This window comes from Lolium rigidum, chromosome 1 (assembly GCF_022539505.1).
Source record: "Lolium rigidum isolate FL_2022 chromosome 1, APGP_CSIRO_Lrig_0.1, whole genome shotgun sequence".
NCBI classification, from domain to species: domain Eukaryota; kingdom Viridiplantae; phylum Streptophyta; class Magnoliopsida; order Poales; family Poaceae; genus Lolium; species Lolium rigidum.
The window spans coordinates 114,003,431-114,026,110 of NC_061508.1; the positions used below are offsets into that span (position 1 = coordinate 114,003,431).

The 22,680-nt window shown below is 45.7% G+C and overlaps 1 protein-coding gene across 1 annotated transcript; it reads right to left on the minus strand.

The window, feature by feature from the left end:
- Nucleotides 1–2,603: 2,603 nt before the first annotated feature.
- LOC124650320 (desmethyl-deoxy-podophyllotoxin synthase-like) lies at nucleotides 2,604–12,785 on the minus strand. Its single transcript, XM_047189864.1, has 3 exons — nucleotides 12,492–12,785; nucleotides 3,464–4,045; nucleotides 2,604–3,233 (listed from the first exon to the last, which is right to left on the minus strand). The coding sequence occupies exons 1-3, from the start codon at nucleotides 12,783–12,785 to the stop codon at nucleotides 2,604–2,606; spliced, it is 1,506 nt and encodes a 501-aa protein (XP_047045820.1).
- Nucleotides 12,786–22,680: the final 9,895 nt, after the last annotated feature.

A 22,680-nucleotide genomic window follows, 5' to 3' on the forward strand; every position in this document is an offset into this window, starting at 1 on the left:
ACGTTCCTCCCCCCCGTCCTTGGGATCTTACTGTCGAGGAAAATGCGGCCGCTGTTGCGAAACACAACTATGATCATTTCCATAAGCCAAAACCTCCAGCGCCAGAGCCATACACCGAGAAGCAAATAGCACATGCTACTTCTTTTCTGAACACACCATCGCAATATGACTTACACGAGAAGAAGGATGACTATACACGCCACCTTGCGAAGGTAATTGAGGACAAGAGGGAGAATATTGCTGAGAAGAAGGGTAAGAAGAAGGATATTGCTACCACGAGCAAATCATCGGCTAGAAGTGCAACCGAGAAGAAGTCAAGTTCAACAACTGCACCCCTCAAGGCCAAGGAAACGACAAAAGGAAAAAAAAGAAAGGAAGTTCCCCTCCTCGGAGATCAGCCCAAACAATCGATCCCAACGACTCAAAGTGTTTAATGTTCCCAAGTTGTACCAAGCAACAGGGTGGTTTCGATATGGAAGAAGCTGCAAAGCTAGCGGCTGCCTGTGACGTTACCGTGGAGGAATTGATGGCTGCAGCAGATATAGTTCCCACTGCTGATATAGTTCCTCAATTTGTCTACGGGGCCGACTTGGTCAGCAAAGAGCAGCTGCATAAACTGCCAACACATATGCGGAATTTGCATCAGTGGTACCTTGATGCATGCAAGGAGAACATAAGGTTCATCGTGGCGCATATACCACGTGAATATTACTACCGAAAGGAGGAGATCCATATTGAGATGAATGAACTCGGCGGTTATTCAATTTAGATGCCCTCGACAAATCTCTCATGAGTTGCTATTGCTTGTAAGTTGTTAACTACATATAAGTTCATTTTCATTCAGTTCATATTCGTTTTCAATGCATATACTCATTATTTCTTATGTGTTCTCTTATGCGGATCGAAGATCGGTGAATGCAAAAGTCACAATATTATCAATATTGGGTTTGTTGACCCGGATAAAGTAAATGTTCAAACGGTAAAGTATAACCGCGAAGAAACGGGGGAAACCTACTCAGGTTTTTGGGCGAGCAATATTTCGTGATTCAATATTGTTTCCTTACAACTACGAGTGAGAGTCTTAATGATCTTTTATGCACATCCAATTAATGATTTTTTCTTACTCGATATTAAGTGTAATTCCTGACATATATACATAACATGTGCAGCTTCCACTGGATACTACTAGACATTAAAGTTGATAAGGGAATTGTTGAAGTAAGAGACCCACTGAGTAGAGCCGTGGACGGGTTCCGCGACTTGCGTAAGTTGCTCCAAGTGTAATTTCCTTCATCGCCGCGCTATATCTTTTGTGAGATATCAATTAATTATCCACTCATTCAATCATTCTTTTGCTTGGCAGGGCTTGGACAGCTTTCAAGAACCATCATAAGCAGAGTACCCAGGCGTAGAAGCTAACATTTACTCCTGTACCGTGCCCTCGGCAGCCACAAGGGACGAATCTATGTGGATACTACGTTTGCGAGTCCATTCGCATGTTAACCACCGAGAAGCAGTAACAATAATAAATTCAACGTAAGCAATAACATTCACAACTTTATTTATTTTCGTCAATATTTCGTTATCAACATTGATATAGTAATACTCATCTCATTTTCCTATATAGGTCGACTACATGCGGGACACACTCCAACCAAAGGAACACCTACTAGGAATTGCGGAGGAACTGGCGGGACTTTTGGTTAAAGAAGTACTAAACAACAAAGGCTTGTTTAGTCCAAATAGAAGCTCTACCTCCAAATAGACGGTCGTTAGTACCGCTTGTCGATCGTGAGCTAAATGTATATATATATATGTAAGGGGAATCTACATGTAAAGGGGAATCGACTTTTGCTTCCAATATTTGTTTGATCGATTATATGAATGAACGTGTGTACCACTTCTAGTAGCGTACAAATATATGCAACTTTTATTTTCGAATGAAAAAATGAGGTGGGGGGGGGGGGTGCTGCACCCCTCAAACCCTAAAGCAGCAGCGTTGTGCGCCCGCCACGTAGAGGGCCTTTTGACGCGGGTGGTAATACCACCCGCGACAAAAGGGCCTGTCCCCAGCCGCGCCCCGCGGCTGCCACGTGGTGGACCTTATATCGCGGGTCGTAAGAGACCCGCGACAAAAGGTGGACCTTTTGTCGCGCCTCCCTTGTCGCGCCTGGCCGCCCGCGACAAAAGGGTCATACGACCCGCGACATTAGGCCTGTTTTCCACTAGTGCTCTGCCCTGTCTATTGCATGCCAGACATGCACTGTACAAATGCATCAAATACGTGTTTTATACATGATTTTATACATAGATGGATAAACACGTGTTGCTCTCTGAGTGGATTTGTTTTCAACCTCGCGCGTACCCGGGTTCCGTTCAGTGTTTTCGGAGACACCCCCGGTTTTATAACAATCGATGCACACAACTAATTTTATTACGTATTGAGATTCTTTTTTCAAAAAATCAAATTTATTACAGATCCGTATTCTTGTGGGCTAGTCGCTTCGACGAAACCAAAGGAATGACGCGTTCACAATTACAGTGAGAATGCATGGAACAATATATATGTGCTGAGATATATAGTGGACTTGGACTCCAGCTGGTCAGGGGCTTGGCACGGGCACGCGGAGGGAAGGGCGCAGTAGGAGGTCGGCCTTCCGCCGTGCGGTGACGCCAAACGCCTCAGTCATGTCGAACCCAGCCAGGTCTGGCGCTTCCCAGTCGAAGTGGAGCAGCAGGCTGGCGAGCGGGAGCTCCACGCTGGCAAGGCCGAACGCCATCCCAGGGCACATCCTCCGGCCGGCGCCGAACGGCAGGAGCTCGAAATCGGTGCCCCTGAAATCCACCGCGGCCGCGTGGGCGCCGGCCTGGAATCGCTCCGGCCGGAATTCCTCGGTACCGTCGGGCCAGCACCGCTCGTCATGGCCGAGCGCCCAGGCGTTGATGATCACCTGCGTGCCCTTCGGCACGTCGAAGCCCATCACCTGGCATGGCTCCTGGCACTCGCGTGGGAGTAGCAGCGGCGCCGGGCCGTGCATACGGAGCGTCTCCCGTATGACGAGGTGCAGGTACGGCACCTCTCCGAGCCTATCCTCGACCACCGTGCCGCCTGCCTTGAAAGCTCGGCGCACCTCGGCTGTCGCCTTCTTCATCACCCTTGGGTTCTTGACCAGCTCCGCCATGGCCCATTCCAACGTTGTTGCCGATGTCTCGCTGCCGGCGGCGAAGAGATCCTGTCGGTAGTGCTTGTCAAATAATTTTTCTGTAGTGTAGGAGTATGAAAAAGAGAGATGATTTGTACTACTACTACTACCTCTATCCCATAGAAAGATACCGAAATTCGTCTAAATTGAAATGTATCTAAACACCCGTTAGTACATAATCCGTAGATACATCTAAATTTAAACAAATCTTCAATATTATTTAATTGATGGAGGATTTTATGGATGGAGGAAGTACATACAAAGATGACGGCTTCGACTGCGACCATGTCGATCTCACCATTCTTGTGTATTTTGAGCAGCACGTCAAGCATGTCCTCGTCTTCTTCGCCCTGCTTATTCCTGTCGAGATGGTCCTGGATAACGCCCCTGATGATACCGTACACCAGGGCGTGGTTCTCCTCGGCGCGGCGCAGGGTGCCGCTGAAGCGTCTGACGAGCCACGACGACGGCCACAGGTCCACGGGGTTAAACCCCGTCGCGAGCCCAACGAGGTTGTCGAGCTCTCGCAGGAACAGCTCACGCTGCTTGCACCGGCCGCCCATGACGGCGCGGAACGTGGTGTCGGAGACGACCGCGCACAGCCGGGCGCGCATATCCAGGTCGCAGCCGGCCGCGGCGGCGGACCCGACCTCACGCAGCATGGCCGCCACTTCCTCCTCGCGGATGGCGCGGAAGGAGGCGACGCGGCGCGCCACGAGGAGCTCCGTGACGGCGATCTTCCGGAGGTGGCGCCAGTACTCGCCGTACGGCGCGAAAAGGATGTCTCGCCCGCCGCAGGTCACTACGCTCATGGTGGGCGACAGCGGCCGGGTCGCGAACCACTGCGTCAGGTACCTAGTTTGCAGGCACAAAAAAGTGCCGGCAAAGGCATCAAAAATGCCGGCAAAGATTTTTCAAGGCACAAAAAAAAGTGCTGCGTTTATTCCAATCGAGGTAGGTCTTTGCCGGCATTTTTAGAAAAGCACCGTTAATTGTATTTTAAGGCACTTCCAAAAATGCCGCTAGTTAGTATCGCCGGCATTTTTGAAAGATGCCACGGAATCTTTTTGCTGGCACTTTCCGAAAATGCCATAGAATCTTTTTGCCGGCACTTTTCGAAAAATGTCACGAAATCTTCTTAATGGCACTTTTCTAGAGTACCATCTTAACTTTTTGCCGGCACTTTTAAAGGATGCCTACAATTACTTTTTCAGGCTTTTAATTCTGGTGCCGCTGATTATTTTCTTAGGCATTTTTAAGTTTGCTATACTGCCTGCAAACATTCAAGCAATCTACAATCAAGCATACATCACACTCAAGAAGTCAAGCAATGTTTAAAACCAATATTTCCAAGCAATCTATGTTTGAAACCAACATTTTGAAACATTCAAGGATTCACAATCCAGGGCATCTAACTTACATGATCAACAGGGTTCATCTCCACATCATGAACAACATGGTTTGAAACAATTAGATAAAATATACAACAGGGTTCATCTCCACATCATGAACAACAAGGTTCATCTGCCGCCGAGGAAGAAAGTTGTCATGGAGTTTGGGCCCTGCCTCGCCGCGCGGCCAGATGCCTCCTCGTGCGGCTAGAGAAAGCTGCGCCAGCTGCGCCATGCATCCGACGCCGCAGTCAGGTTCCCGTCCCCGACGCCAAGCCCTCTTCCTCGTCGAGCAGGATGCCAGAGCACCGGTGAGCGCACCCTCTGCCCACCCTCCTGCAGTTCACTGAAAATGTTCCAAGTCCTTCATCCTTTTGATAGTAAATGTGAAGATAAAACACCCACAGGATAACTGTGCTTGGATCTGCCTCAATGGAGCGTGCAAGAACTAAAAGAGCCTACAGAATGTATGTTCAGAATTAGAGGTAAGCTGAGTAGCTGAGAACACAATAAATCCAATTCATGTTTGATTGTGTAACCGTAACATGTCCCTAAGCAGTAAGCAATACAATGATCACCTTTAGCCTGTCAGGTTTGTTTACTTTTCCATAATATAAACCAAGTGCAGCCTCTAAGAATAGTGACTGAAATATTTTTCAATGGTGTATATGGCAAGAACGGCATGTGCATGTTTGAGAAGCAAGTAACGAGGCTAGTCTCGTACCTCGTACCTCCGAGTGTAGAAGCTCGTGTAGGGTATGGCTTTCACGAAGAATCTGTCCTACATTCTTGCTTCAGCCTCAACTGAGCTCAACTGTGTACAACCCAGCCTCTGTATCCAGGAAGATGAAAGCAACACCTTCTGTGAAGCCAACCACCAAAATGCACAAAATGGCACACGGAGGGGGCAACGGGTTGAGTTCGAAGACCCTACGAGGCTACGACATGCCCATGCCGCAACACCGTTAGGGCCAGCAGCCTCCATTGACCAGGTCAGAGCTGACCTTCAAGTGCTCTACAAAATAAAGGATCACTTCATTGCCAAACCAGAAAACATGGAGAGGATATCAGAGTACTCAACTAATCCAACAGAAACATATGCAATTTGTTAATTATACTCATGCATGCTCTCAGAGTTCAAATACTACACCCAAATGTTGTTCAATAGTTATAAGTGAAAACACATGCATTCTCGCAGAGTTCATGCTCCTTCAAGTGCAGTACTAACAAAGACAGATTGTTTTTTGAATGTAGTCCAATGCCAAATTGAATAATGAAAATGCCTCTGCCAGATTTTGGATACTCGTTAGAAATCATCACGGTGGCTTAGGGCACATACTGATCTGTTGGAATAAATCGTTAATTAAGCAGGCCTACAACATAAGCAGATGTCCCAAAATATGTACGTACAACTTAAAAAACTCACAAAATAAGTGGTTTGCCCATATATGTGAAAAAACCAAGCAACTAAATAAGTGGTTTGCCCATATATGTAAGAAACTAACTTATAAGATATCTTCATTTTCCAAGTATCATATTACAAATGTGAAGAGGTAAATCGAAGAAAGCATAAAACATGGCATACATTGCAAAAGCTGCTAAATTAAACCTTTAAAAGTAACTTTTCTATTGGGCTTACAACTTTAATATTCTACTTAATTATTATGAATAGCCTTCACAAAATAAGGTCTACCACTTGTCATTATATTGCAAAAATGACCATGAGGGAAATATGGGTACTCTTACATATGTGCAGATGGCAAAAGAGATTAGTCATAAGTTATTATTAATAGTAGCTAAATGGAATTTTATCAAAGGTTGCATGTGCTTTCTGTCAGATTTTGATGCCTAGCTTTACTTCCTACGGAAAATAGGAGGTTATCCCATATATAAATAATTTGATGCAGCCATACACCAATTGGCAGCTTGGAAAAATAACTTGGGTCATGTGGAATTGTTATCATCAGCCCGGTATGACTTGGCAGCATGTTCAATAACCTGACGAAGTGCACTTCACAAACTGGAGTATAGCAAGCACATAAATAGTGTATAAACATAGTGCAGCAACTACTGCGTGTGATTTCACACAAAATTCACCCAGCAACTACTGAGTCGGGTACATATGCCATGACAAGAAGTACAAAGTGAAGAATGAACACGCTGCACATAACTCATTAACTATGTGTACAAGATTATATTATTCATTTATTACTAACTTGAAATTAATTAGTATACTTTCCTCAACAAAAAAGTGAATTTATATAGCACATACCTCGCCGTGATACCAAGGGAGGCCCTCGTGACCATGGTGGTGAAGGTACATCACCAAATCAAACTACATCACAAGCACCTGTTTTAAATGAACATCAGATGATGCCACATTCACTTAGTTGCACAGTCCGAGTGACTTAAAGCAAGCACTACTGACAAAACAGCTTAACGGATGCGTATTCTGCATGGTTGCTTACAGCATATGGGACACCATACAATTTGAGCACCGGCATCGGTCCGAACACACACACCACTGCGATGAGGAGCAAAATCACCGTGAACCAGCAAGTGTTCGAGATGATCACATCACGCCTCTCCTTGGGGGTGAACAGATCGCTGCTTGGGTTGAAGTGCGAACCGTTCTTTCCGATGCTTATGTACCACTGCATACATTAATGCATTGGAGAAGTCAGATTCAGTGCAGTTTTCAGTTGAAACTTGAGGATTCAGAGCACAATGATTCTTACAAGGTAGACAGGGAAAGCCAGGAGCAGGTATGCTAGTGAGAAGTGTAGCTTCTTGGTTCTCGGGTCTAGCTCCTTGTACACATTCTATATGATCTACATCCACAAGGGTACATCAGCTGTAAATAATCAAGCATGGTTATTGATTTAAGGATTTGATCCATCTATGGTTAAATTGCAATTCATTCCAGTGTACTTGATCTCAAGGGTTCTATTGACATCACAACAACTACAGCAAGTAGCTGAAAAGGGCAAGGGCAGCCTACTGATAATGACAACCATCTTTGTTGATCATCCAGTTTAGGGAAGATGGACTTACTGGTAGCGGTGGTGGCAGTCGTCGTCGTGCTGCTCGGAGAAGTACTCTGGTGCTGTAGGAGCCGTCCTGCCATCCTCCCCGCAATCATCTTGCTTCTCCAAGCCGCCGGGAAGAAGATCCAGCACTGATGCAACCGTCGAGCACCGCCGCTGCAGATCTGGCCTCTCCAGATCGAGCGCCTCCAGCACGGGCAGGTCCCTCCCCGCCGCAACGCATCTGAGAAGTTCTGCTAAATGGGGAACTGATTAGTGAATCTCAACTTGTAATGTTACTTAAACAAAACTAAAACCCATTAACAATGAACTTCAGAAAAATATTCAAATTAATTCATTTTAGATTTTGTCAACAGAAAAAAGAGCTATGCAAGTGGCGTCAAATTATCAACCCCTAACTCCCAGCATGTTTAGGTTGCCTAAGAGGTCTAAGAGCCTTTGCATAACAGTACTACGGCTGAAGAGCCTAGCTTGGTCAAGTTTCAGTGATAATAAATCAGGGACTTGATCTACTGGTCAAACATGAGCAATGCAACGAGCATAAAAATGGCACAGAATGAACAGGTACAGAAAGCTAAAGATCAACAAAGTAACCAAACGTGCTGCATTGTTCATCTAGGACAAAGATGCATTAAGGACCAACAGACCAAGATAGCAGAAAGTTCTAAAATCATCAGAGAAGTTAAATGGTAAACCATGAATGAAGTAGAACTCAGAAGACCTACTAAATTAATCCTATGCAATCATAGAAAGGAGCAGAACTAGTAAAACAGGTACCCAGTACAAGACCACAAGTCACACATCGACCTTGAGGTAGAACAAGACAAAACTTATTCAAATCGGTGTAGCTAGACCACAAGTCAGGCATCATGAAACCAGACATCTGTTATTCAGAATTTTCACACATCAGCATCAAATAATTTCAGAAATTGGCAATACCTAACTATCATGATCTAGGAAAGCCCCGCGACGTGCACCAAACCCAAGTATATACCGCCCCAAGCGGAGGCAGATGCAGAGAGATCGGATGCGGAGCGAGGGGATCCCTAGCGACGCGAGCCTCCTCCAAGCGAAGTAGAGGATGGTGTGGCGGCGCCAGTAGCCGCGGTCCACATCCTAGATCCCGCCAAATCGAGGCGGGGCCACTTGCTCTACTCATACCGGCGACACATCGGTTCGTGGCAGAAGCAACACGGCCACTAGCACTGTTCCTCCGAGCGCGTTGCATCTGCCCATCCCCAACATTGCTCCTCCAAGGAGGCGGTGTCAGCAGACAATGTCCGACAAGGCGGTGCGGGGTGCTGCCTCTCTTCTCACAACAACAGCGATATTTAGGTGAAAAGCAGCATATCGCCTAGTTGGAAATAAAGTACCTTCACCTGGGTGCGGCATTTGACCAAACACCAAGCGCGCGAGGATGGCAGGGAGCCTCCAATGTACTGCAAAGCAGCCGAGTGCACCATGACGCGGAGCGACATCCTCACCCTCGTTGGCCTCACGCCAGCTCGTCGAGGATTAGCCAGCGGAGCGCCAGCCAAGCCCCGCCTCCTAGCAGTCCGCAGCCCACCGCCATGGCCACAAGCTCGCAAGCACGCGATGGTGCGGTGAAGCCGTGCGCCTCTAGGGAGAGCGTCGTGGGAGAGCGCAGACGAAGGGAACGAACCGTGGTATTCGACGAGGAGGGACAGCCGGAGGCGCACCCGCAGGAGCCTAAGGCCCACCTGCTAGGGTTTCACGGGCGCGGACGCGTGCGCGTGGGCGATGGAGAGCACCGCGGCGGCGGCGAACCGATGTAGGAGTTGGCGACCTTGTGGTTCCGGCTAGCGGCGGCTGATTCGGCCGGCGGCGGCCGGAGCGGCAGGCGGCGGCTGCATCGCGTGGGCGTGAGGGGGATGGAGAGAGGTCATGCGCGTGAGTGGAATGGAGAGGAAAAAAAAGACGGGATCTGACGAGATAGGTGGAAGGACCTTCCAAACTATGTGATTTGTTTTAAGGGGGTTTTCACAAAATGAGCAACTTAGCCGGCACTATCTTTACTATTAAATGGGAGTTGGTCGTTTGACACTCAACGTGTTTGATGGTCGTCATTGAGAGCATCATGTCCATCCAATATACTCAATGTATATCCTACCGTCCGTTCAACAAAAGAATCCAGACATGATCCGGTCTTTCCAATTAAGAATCAAGACGTGATTCACTCCTTATCCATTAAGGAAGGTTATTTTCGAAAAAAGGAAACTATCAAGATGGAAAGGAAGGTTATATCCCCAATAATCAGGACCTGATGTATGCCAGCTCCTCTACAGTTGTAGTCTAACTGTATCGTACAGTAATTGGGCATATCAGACGTCCAATTTAATCCAACGGAACCCCTGCCTGTTAAGTGTTAACCACCGGCAGCATTACTTGGTAAAAAAATACTCCGTAGAAAATACCGAACGAAATCTTGCCGGAACTCAGAGGCAGAGCAGCCGTGAGATACAATAGCGGAGGGGAAAGTTTGCTGCGATGCCCTGCGCCACTCCCACCGTTCCTCCCAGCTCTTCACATAGATCGCCGCCGCCGTTCGGGTCACTGCCATCGATAGCTCCGACGCCCTCCATGCGCGCGGGACGCAATCGCGCACCGCCTCTTCACCATACTCCCGTCGGCCGAGGAGCCTGCGGGGCCGCCGCCCACGCTGCCCGAGAGAGCTGGTAGTGTTCCCAGCCTATGCAACTCCGATGGCGCCGCCGACGCCCATTGCCGCGACAGCGACGACCCGTCACTGCAGAGGTCTTCCACGTTAAGTCTTTCCTCTGATCCTCTCCGGCAGCCAACAAATGGTTCTCTCTCCTGCCAATCCTACCACGGCGACAGATAGTATTGTTGTCCTTACGAAGTAGCTGTACTGATCGTATCTCATTGCTTGCAGTCAGAGGCTGAGCAGCCGTTAGATTAAATTGGACGTCAGATATCCCTACTACTGTATGGGGTACAGTAGTACTTGAACTGCAGAGGAGCCACGCCCTGATACCTGGTGCCTCCCACATCTCTCTCTCTCTCTCTCTCATCACAGGTGAATGAAGAAATGCGCCGGCAGTTCGGAATAGTGCCCCTTGGCTGTCGCTGCATGCTCATCCCAAACCCCCCAGTGGCCTCGAGACGTTCACGTACTGGCGTGGCGTATGAGGTCGCATACACGCGCGCGGGACATGTTATAACTGATCGCTTGGGGTTGGAGGATCTCGTGGTGGCTGTCCCGATTGAGGCAGCGGTACCCGTCTGAGATGTACTGAGGCGTGGAGCCAGAGGTGGGCGGGGCACGGTGGTCGGGGCTCTTGTGATGATAGGGCATGCGGTGGTGAGGGGTCAGGGTCCGGCCGTCCGGGAGCATCCTGGCATAGGATGGCGAGGGATTTCTAGATGTGTCACCAGCGTGCGTTGACGGCTGTTCCGAGCTTGATGGTTTGGATAGGACGATTGGTGGCTGCCTCCACCCCAACGCCTTGACCAGCATGGACACCGGTACCCTGACGCTGCTTTTTTTTTAGATGGTACCCTGACGCTGCTACCTGATGGTCAAGGTAGACTTGCTTTTTCATCAATCTTACTACCTATATTACTTCCCCTATTGCATTGTTGTGTTCATGGTGGCAATTTACTCATTCGTCGATCGATTCCAGTTCTTTACTTGTCTATATCCAAATAGTGCAGTGGTATAGCATGTATTGGTTCCAATTCTTGAACGGTATTCTGTTTGACTAATTTTTGTGCACTTTCTGTATGCGGATGTAAAGAAGCTAGGGTATCGATGAGTTTTTACTTTTTTACTACGAACATGAATTGAGAAGTGGTATGGAAAAAGAGTTGCATCAGCTTGTAAATCTTTCAGGCTCGCTTCTAGGACATGTAAACTGTGCAACTAGAAGCTGAAAATTATCTGTTTTTTATATATTGTATCAATATACCGTTATTTTTCCTACATCTGCATTTCTCACAATTGCAATTTTACATGCTACTTGGCCATTTTTAATTCCTTTTCGAACTCATGCAATTGTGAACCTTCTATTTTACATATCAAGTTATTACATAGGGTTCTTATATATTTTAAGTTGGTTGGTTATAGATTGACTCGCTGAGTTAAAATTCTTGGCAAAAAGTTGTGGGATGTTCCCCATTCAAAGACTTAACGAACACAATGACTGATGGAGCTACAAATGCCGTGGGTAATGATCATCTCAGAAATGAACTACATGTCGAGGTAGGTATACTTGGATGTTTGATGAGAAAAATAGTACTAGCCCCAGTTCAGTCGTCCATATAAAATACAAATACAAGTTTTATCCCACATGCTTCTCCCATCAATGATACATGAAGCGACAGGAGGCTAAAATTAGTACCAGTCAATCAACAATACTTTTCTGTTTATATTTGACATTGCTAACTTCATGTACAATTCTTTCTACTGGACATGCCAATGTTGGCCGGCTAGGTGCGTTCTTCCATCTTCAGCTGATCACAAAACAGAAGCTAGCAAGAAGTCAACCAAGGCAGGACATGAACGATCACTGCATCTAACTTTATAATAGGGGAACAAGGGGACCTTCGCGAGCTGACATTACATGCATATTGGATCGGATCATATGTTTTGCACAATTGAATACATCAAACATGTAATAAACTTTTTATCGACTTTCAAATGATGAAATAACATGCTTTACATCAAATCTTTCTACAACCATATAGATCAATTCTAAATACATACATCAGTACAAGAATTTCCGCCGCAACGCGCGGGGCATCATCTAGTTATACCAAAAAGCCGGCCTCAAACTGCCGGCAATCAGGGTACGTGAGGTAGTGAACGCCAGGTCCTGGGTCTTCATCACCTCGCGGGCTGCCTCCGGGGACGACAGCACCAGCGTGGGCACCTCGCCCAGACGGAGGAGCATCACCGGCCCGTGGCGCTGCGCCAGCGCACGCAGGGCACGGTGAGGAAGCTGCCCGGCTAGGTGGTGCAGGCTGCCAATGACCGGCAGGTGCCACGGACCTGGCGGGAGCTGCAGTCCATTGTTAGCCGTCAAGCGCCACCACCTCAACGTTGCAAGCAAAGCCAGCGACACGAGAGCCCAGCCGAGGTAGTAGTGAAAGGTGACCTCCATTATTTGTGTCTTGTCAAGGCCAATTACGTTTATATATAATTATATATAGACTTGAACCGAATGTGTGGTGTCTGATCTGAATTTTGGCCTTGTTCTACGGTGATTACTATGTAACCAGCGCAGGCGCAGCACCACGTGTCCCAACCACATTTGCGCCGATAGATATATTAGGGTTTCTACTAGTTCTTAGCTCTTATAGTCTATTTCTCAGTCCTAGAATTGCATCGTGATTCATGCTAAATAAAAAAATTATCTAGTCACAAATATGGTTGCAACTGAGAAAAAATATCTAGACCATCGGAATGCCTCGTGATTCATGATAGTTATGACTTATGAGTTGCAACGTTAGTTACAACTGGATTGCTTCGTGATTCATACTACCCATAAGTTGCAACGAGTGTTGCAACTAAAATTTGATGACATCACTTGACTGATAATTAGCTTAGTTCTCAGTCGACACTAAGAATTAGTCACACATATATATTATTATGTTTGTAATATCATCGTGTATTTGCAAGTTCATCGAGAGAGAAAGTCAATTTTTTCAAAGTCAATGATCATGAAAGTTAACAATTTAGAACTTGTGCAATGTGAAACTTATGCAGACACAACTCTTCTAAAATTTCAACCCGTGTGACATGCATCGTGTTGACCGGGAATATCACTTAGCTTTGAAATAGCAACTCAAGTGTTATGTTGATATAAGCTTTGAAATATCAACTCGACTATTATGATGTATATTAGCTTTGAAGTAGAAACTCAATTGTTATTTTGATACAATACTAGCTTTGAAATAGCAACTCAATTATCATGCTAGATATTAGCATTGCAATATCTACTAATATGGGAGCTTCTGGCAAAAAACATAATTCTGCGTAGCTAATCCAAGACATTACTTTTATTCCACTCAAATAATATACTCCCTCTGATCTATAAGAGGCATTCAAATGGTTTCAGTTTAAATTTGGACTAGAACTACAATATTTATTATGGATAGGAGGGGTAATAGATTTACAATATTGCGTCACCCAATGTACCTTGCTCCTGTTCATTTTGATGCTCAAATGAATAATAAAAGATCGAAAAACTAAAAAGTCCCCTTAAAAGAGATCTTCCTATGATGTCTCAAGAGATAAGTGATTTTCTTTTTGGGAAAATTCTGTCAATAATATGTTAATAACCATCAATGCCAGTACATACAACCTCAAAAGCAATAAAAATTATAAATAGATCTTTGGACCACTTAGCAAAGATTACACACACTAGCATGAGACGAAGGCGCGCTGACGTCCTCACCCTCCATCACCGAATCATGACACAACTTGTAATAGTAGAAAATGTTGTATTAGATAAACAAAAAGCCACCATGCTAAGCCCTCAAAGGACCAACGCACGAGAGAAGCAACCATCGCCAATGGTGACAACCATACATCGGAAGATACTAGCCTGAAACCACACCAACAGACGCGAAAATCGACCAGATCCGAGGAGATCCACCGGGCACACGACTTCCCGCGCTCTCCGTCGGCTCTAGACACACCACGAGCGCGAGGATAGAGTGAGAAGGACCTAATTCTAACTTTAGGATATAGCCATCACCTCACCATCCAAAAAAGGGAAAGCAATGTAAACAAAGAACAAGACCCTCCAGCTAGCGTGAACTAGTGTTAGGCAGTGGTCCTGCACACCTCCAAAGCCCAAAACAACCGGAGATAGACCGGACCGGTGACGTTGCCGGCAAGGAGACATAAATCCTAGATGGGTTTACTGTGGCCGCCCCGGGGTCGCCTCTATCCTCGGACTCACGTACCCGTTGTTTCTCTAACCGTACCAAGCCCAATTAATATGGGAGTCAGAGAGGTTGCTTTTGTCACCATGACAAAACAAATATGACATCTCTTTTTTGAATCAAGTTTGTCTAGTATTCATCTTCAAAAAAGTTCTGTCTAGTATTGTCTATTATTTGGTAGGCTTCAATTTTGTCTAGCTTGTAGTGTTCCAAAGAAGTTTGCAAACTAGCCTGGGTATAGAAAATGAATTTGAGTAGATAATTGTCATCACGTTTTCTTTAAAGAAATCACATATTTTATTAATAGAATATCAAGTTACGTGAACATGTCAGTTCTGCTACAACTATCTTATATTTACTAATTAGAGGCCCCATACGAGACACCACATTAATCCACATCATCAGAATAATTAAGACAATTAGATCTAAAATTTACGGCTATGATTAACCGAGAAAGTCATAATTTATTATGTCACACATGTGTTACGTAGACACGTTGTTTAATTATAATACGTAACATATATGAGCAAACCGAACAGGGCTGATCGTTGAAAATCCAATAAAGCTAACACGAGGCTCCACATATCTATTTTTTTACAACCACGAGGCTTCACATAATGGTTGTGTCCTACACGGGATTGCAAAGCTGAAAAATTAGGTTCGTAGAGTCCAACCTATATACGTCTGCCCAGAGTATGCGACGTGACAGTTAAGGATCCATGTTAATCCTCAACAACTTAAAAAATTAAACTTTCAATTTCCCTTTATTTATCTACAGTTGTGGGATAAAGTTGACGCATCCTTAGCAACCTACTATTTCATTAGTTTTTTTAAAAAATTAAGCAATGCAAAAGAAACGTCACCCTCCCAAACTCCACAACCGATCCAACTCGCGTGTGTGCATATCCCTAATCCTAGACGGCGCCGTAATGTTCGGTGATGCTGGGAAGGCGGCCATTGAGACTTGCTGCACGGTGAAAGCAGGCAGCGGCCGCGGTGCCGAAGCAAGATAGCTGCAACCTGCACATCTCCGGTTGCAGTCATCTTTCTGCATCAGATAAGTTTACAAGAACGTCGATCATCAACATGCAACGGAGTGTCGATTAATGAAATAGCCCAGGTAGTGGCCGGTGCAGCAGCAGCCAAGACAGCCGCGAGCTACATGGCTGCGGCATCTCCTTTCAGCATCCGGCAATATTACGAGAACATGTGTCATCAACAGGTAACATAGTGGGTTTTAATGAAATTAATTGAATGAGCAAAAACAAAATCCCTTCATGTGCAGATTTGGAACTCACGTATAGCATTGCACCGGCATATTGCAGATTAAGCTAGAGAAGAAAGTGACCGGATGTTACGGAGGATAAGACGTACAGCTGAGATTGCGCGCCTCCAGGGACCACATCGCCTGGTAAGGAAGTGAGGATTAATGAAGTTAGTGTGAATGAGAAAAGTTTATTCCTTGCATAGTTGAAGAGCTAATGTAGCATTGCAATAGAATACTACAGATTCAGTGAAATTTTGTGTAAATAACTATACCTATATGCAGTCCACGTGAAGGTAATGAATATAATGAAACGATTTCCCCAAAAGTATCGTGTATAAGGAAATCCTTTAGTGCAGGAGACATTATAGTATTTCACTTTTACTCTATGTACAGTTCTTAAACATAATTTTTGTGTGGTTTCCTAACTAATTAGATATATCTGTGGACCTACATGGTTATATTTTTTACATCGATATATCAATAATCAATATACAAGTTTTAGGGTGGTTGGCATTTTTAATAACCGTCCAACAACCTTAATTTGACGGTCGTAAAAAGACGGAACCAAACTGACGGAACCAAAAATGTGGGACCGGAACTTTAAATATATTTTGCGAATATTCTAAAAGAATAACGTCCTTTTGAGCGGCCGAATTATCAGATGAGACTACACAAATCTTAAAGCAACAAATAATTAATTATAGTATATGCACACATCTTAAAGCTGCCATTCATATTCTCAAAATAATACTGTATCTCTCAACCTCTCCGTCTCTCATCTCTCTTACTATCTGAACCGGGACAGACCGGCGATCCCCGCGACGCGACGGAGGGGAGGGGACGGCGATGGAGTGAAGCGGCGGAGATGGCGTCGACGGAGGGTCTCTCCCGGCGATCCACGCGACGGAGGGGAGGGGGCTGCGTCAGAGGGGAGGGGAAGGCGACGGACCGGCCTGTCCCGGCGATCCCCGCGACGGACTGAAGGGGCGGAGGCGGCAGCGACGACGAAGGGTCTCTCCCAGCAATCTCCGCGACGGAGGAAATCACGGGGTAGAGGGGACGGCGACGGAGGGAAGCAGCGGAGGCACCCGGCGAGGGGAGGAGCAGCGAAGGCGGCGTTGGTCGAGGCAGGCAAGGGGAGGACCGGCGACGGCGGCGTCGGACGTGGCCGATGGAGGGAAGGTGGGCGCGACGGAGGGAAGCGGCGGAGGCAACCGGCGACGGCGGCGTCGGACGTGGCCGACGGAGGGAAGGTGGGCGCGACGGAGGGAAGCGGCGGAGGCAACCGGCGAGGGGAGGAGCGGCGGCTGTCGCCGGCGAAGGGAGGAGCGGCGGCTGTGGCCGGCGAGGGGATGAATGGTGGCGGCGGTGGGTGGGCGTCAGCCGCTGGAGCTAGGTGAAGAAGAAGTGGGTGGCGGCCGCCGCGGCTCAACTTCACATCTCAGTAAGTATGTCATCCTCCTCTAATGCCATTAAGTAATGTGAAATTACCATCATTGCAAAAGCAGCTAAATAACAAGAAATTGTGCCACGGTTGCTGCCAATTTTATGAGATGAACTGGCTGAGAATTGGTGTTTTATAACTTTATAAGATGTACTGATATTTTGGAGTGGAAAATGTGCTGACTGCAACAATCATGCGCAATACAACACAAGGGGTTTGCAGGAATGTCTCCTCTGTAATTGATGCCCGCTAGCTAAGCAACCATGAGCAATACGCCACAAAGTTATTTTCATCTTGCTTGAGGCTTTAACACTCCACATTTGTTTCCAGTATTTTTTATTTCACAAACTGAATCTGACTACATCCCACACCCAGTCCTGCTTCGGAAGGATGATGTCCATGCAAAGTTGTAGGCAGACTTCACTGTGAAAAACTGAAAACACCAAACTTGTTATGAGGCCAAGATGCAAAATCATCCAAATCACTTTGAGCTAAAGGAATCTGCAAGATCATCTGTGACTGGAGCAAATAGCTTACTGTGCTTATTGAATTACACAGTACCAACTAAATATAGAGACAAAATTAGAATAACTGCAGTACTAATCTTACTACTAATATCAAGCACCTTTGAGCAACTTGAAACTTCTTGGAAGCCTAAAATAATAGCTGATGATCACAAGGATTTTGTAACCTATAACAGGTGGTTAGAAGTAGTAGCGTTCAAATAATATGTGAAAACAACTGAAAGCAGAGAACAGTTTTTGTGTTAGTAAACTGCCAAACCAGAGCCTATGCTATCTAGGATCAATCATCATCTGATATAGTGACTTTTGAAGCCTTTTACAATTCCAATATAGATTTCATCTCGTTTAAATATCCTAATTGACTGTATCTTCATGAGACATCAGCCGTAACGACAAGTTACATTAAGTTGCCAAGTTAAGTGTAATTTTGAATATTTGACTGTATATCTTGTACTCAGTTTTATGACAAAGACCCTCACCTAATTGTACTTTGCAGGTCCAAATTTTTATAGAAGGGATAAAAACCCGCCAGCACAACTAGCGGCTGGTGGCTACTTCTTTTGCTCTGACCCGGCGTTGAGCGAGGCAATAGCTGACGATCAGTGCCTCCAGGACCGGAGCTGGAGCAAGAACCAACTAACGACTGATTCATTGATTGTCTTCTACCGTTTGTTCTATTGTGTAATTCTAGTGGTGCTAGTATTGGCTACTCGGAACTTGGAATGATGTCACTCAAATCAGCATAGTAGCGGAAAAATTGACTAGGATTATGAAATTTCGCTTCTGTCTGATAATTGAAAATTGTCTCAAAATTAAGATTTTCATCTTGTTCTATTCGTTGGATATTTTTGGATTGTTTAAAATCTAGGATATGCCAAAATTTGCCAGGGTTCATTCAGCTCTGCTTCCAAGAAGCTCTCGAGTTGCTTCGGAACTATTTCTGGAGTTCATTTTGTTTTCCAGATTATGTGTGCTGGATTCTGTCTGCTGGCTGAGTACTGCCATAAACACTTCAGCAAGATAGCAGTAGCACCTCGTTCACCTGACAATGGCCTCTAACATCGTGTAATCTGGACTGAGGAATAAATGAAGGAAATCACCTTGGACAGAGACCAACCAATCTGGACTGCTTCGCTTGGCCTCGTCTCTCATATGGAGGAGCTGGGCACTCATTTGGAATGGTTATTGGTTGCACTGATTATCTAGAATCTGGAAGTGAAAAACTAGGGTGCTTATAACGAGTTGGAGAGGAAGAAACTTGTCGCTGCATGTTAAATACAGTAACTTTGGATAGCCATTTGGCCCATTTTCATATCTATATAGCTTTTTTTTTGCGAATTCATATCTATATAGCTGCACAACACAAGTTGTAACTAAAGAGCTATTTTGATATAGCTGCATCCCACTAGCCAACGTGGCTGAGTAGCAGCAGCCGCTTGCCCGCATTGCTCTCGTCCAGGCTTCCAAGGAAAAGAAGCTGGAGAGCACTGTCCGCTAGCTCCCACGAAAGGAAGCTGCAGCGCGGTGCTCGCTAGCTCCCACGAAGATACGCTGTGCAAAAATAGCCAACTTTCATAGCTGCTCAGGTCGCCTCCCTCTCAGGCGTGCGAGGCGCTGATCGATCCATCACCAGCAACGTCGCCTATCCCCGACAGCTCCCCGGTGACGCTCCCTTGTCGTCTTCACACCGGCAACTCCGTTTCAGCTATCCGGCGCATCGCGATCTCGCCGGCACCTCTGTCTTCCTGCTGCTGAGGCCACGCTCCACCTCCATCTCATGCCTTCAGGCCATGGTCCGTCTCAGCCGACAAGCCGCGCTCCCGGCGATCCCAGCAACGGAGGGGACGGGTCCGTGACTCCCCCAACCATGCCCGTGACGGAGGGTAGGGGGCTGCGATGGAGAGAACGGGGCCGTGACTCTCCAGGCGATCGCCATGAGTCTCCAGCGATCACCGCGACAGGGCGAGGGGTGGCGGCGGCGGCGGGCGCTCGTTGGAAGAATGGCACGACAAGTATAGAGAGTCTATTCTGAGACTCTGCTCCGATTCTGATTTAACTGATAAGTTGACTTTAAAACGTCCGTTTAGAATTGATAAAGTATTATAGAAGTTACAAAAAATTTATCACTAGTTTAATCAACGGTCACGAAAAATTACATTAGACGGAACCAATATTTAATAAGACGGAACCTAGGTTCCGTGCCAATCACCGTAAAAGAGCTCTAATCAATAATATTGATGAATCTGAAAAAAGAGCAACGCCATGTTCAGAAAAGGTGAGCGCCAATCAGATTAGACTGGGATTCCATTGTGTTTCTTACAGTGCTTTAGCTTAAATAATACTAGCTGAGCATATATGGATAATTCTGTTCCAAATTATAGAACGAACATGCATGCTATAAATCTGTTTAGAAAATTATTGCAGTACTGAAATTTGTTCATCTCCTTTAAGCAGTACTCTAGCAGAACACTGATGATTTTGCTATCTGTTGTTGCTCAATATTATTCATAAATGTGAAAAAAGAAGGAGCCAGGCTATTGATTAATTCAGTTTGGCATCCCAGTGTTACATTACACTGCAGCTTCAGTTAATAAATTCGAAAATACTGAAGCAAGAGAAATACAACGAAATCTTTGCAGTGTGCACAAGGTCGACCGAGATACGGCCTACGTGATATGAAATATAGGTGTGTATTTTAAAATTTTCTTTCTTTCTAGAGAAGAAAGAAAAATGTGAGCGCTAACAAGGTCTTTGTGGCGCAGAGGAATGCCGACATAATATCTTTTCTTCGGCAAGTCCCAACACATTTTTACAGTTCGTTACTATATGGAACAAAATTGGTACATTATGTTTTCATTGGATTTTATACAGTGAATGTGAACTGGTGAAGACGGGTGGCACTGACCGTGAGGAAGAGAAGGGAAACAGACAACCCTCCACGACCATGCCCCCATCAGTACACATTTTGCGTCGACATCGGCGAGGTGCTTCTCAACGACCCCCACTGCGATTGCTGCTCCATCAATCTCATTGCCATATCGTCTCGTCAACTCTGTGCACAGCAGCATCCAGATCCAAGAGTTATATTGCAGACATCTAAAAAAGTGATAGGAACAGATGTACTAATGGAGAAAGTGGTTTATTATATGTATATCTATATAAAGTGGTGAGGTGATATGAATATCATGAGTCTATGCATGTACACATTGGTAATATGTAGTTAATATGTTACATGTAATTTTCTTTCCAATGAACATGTAAATTTTATGCAAATTAAATTTAAAATATGAACTCTTTGCCGAAATGAATAACAGATGCACATTCAAAGATACTTAAATATTTACAGGATATTTAAAAATATTAAAATGAGTTATAAAACCCAAACAACCCATGGATGCATATTTACACTTGCACAAGTTATACCGAGTTAAGGCTTAGTTTGGCAACAAAGTTTTTCCAAAACTGAAGTATTGCAAAACTAAAGTATTTTTTGCATGGAGAAGAAATACTGCAGTTTCTTGATACCATAGTATTTCTCAGTTTTGGCCATAACTGCAGACCGTTTGGAAAGTGCTGTTTTACAGTCCCTCTGAGGCTTTGACCGATTGTTACCTTGATGTATGATCTCTTTTAAGATAGATGCGTGCATGTCTATTGCATGGATGATCACTTTGTCCTATGCTGACATAGTGTTACGCCCTATGCATGGTTGTTGCATGGCGCCAGAGTCAGGCTGTTGAGCTGCTCCCTGTCTGAGGCAATGAACACAGACCGCCACCACCAAAGTCCCGCGGGGCCACGTTGGGCAGCTCGGGGACGCGGCCGCCCCTGCCTTGTCAAGACATCACTGATTTCAGAAGTCTGCTCGGGTGGTCGCCGCGTTCCTATCCATGGGCAGATCAGAGGCGCGTGAGGAGATCAAGCTCGTCCTCACCGACTCCCTCGCCGGCCGGCCGGATCAAACAAACGGGCAAAAGATAAAGGTATCTCTCCTTTATGGCTAGCAACGAACGAGGCGGGAACGTTTTTATAGTTATCTTAGTTTTAGAAAAAAGAGGTCCAGGCTTGTTTTTTCAATACTTCAAAAATACTACAGATTGAGAGATACTAAAGTATTAATACTGCAGTTTGTAGTCATAGCCAAACACATCAAAGTATTTGAAACTGTGGTATTTTTAAAAACTGTGGTATTGCTCAAATACTTTAAAAAAACTTTGCTACCAAACACAGCCTAAAGGAGGTGTTTTTTCTGGGCACTGAGGTTTAATATCGACGTAGCCAACAAATATTCATATTTACGAATTAAACAATCAATACCTAAAACAAATTTACCATGAAAATATTCCATTATATGTAGCAAAACTTATAATGTTGGCTAGCCCGTGCTGGTGCACGGGTTAATGACTAGTAGATTTATAATTAGCATTAGGTTTTATATTGGAGTCAAACTTTTTAGAGCATTTCCAGCCGCGTCCCCCCAAACCGTCCCAAACGACGCCGGATCGAGCGTTTGGGGGACATGTTTTGGTTGTGCCGTGCTTAGGGGACGTCGCTCCCCAGCCGCGTCCCACAAACGCCGCACCCAAACTTTTTTTTAACATTAATGCCAGCACAGAGAGCTAGGCGTGGTGAGACGCTTCGCTGCGCCTCTACGGAAACTGCACCGTCGCTGCGCGCCAATAACTTCCGTTGCGAGGTAGGGGACGGTTAGGTTAAACTTGAATGTGCTGCTGACGCATCGGGCCTGCGTCTCCTCGCCTCGCATTTCGTTGTGTCCGGTGTGTCCGGAGCGTCCCCTTTGGAGCAGGGACGGTCTCGGGACGCCGGACACCGTATTGAGCCGCCCCGGACGGAAGGAGGCTTTGGACGCG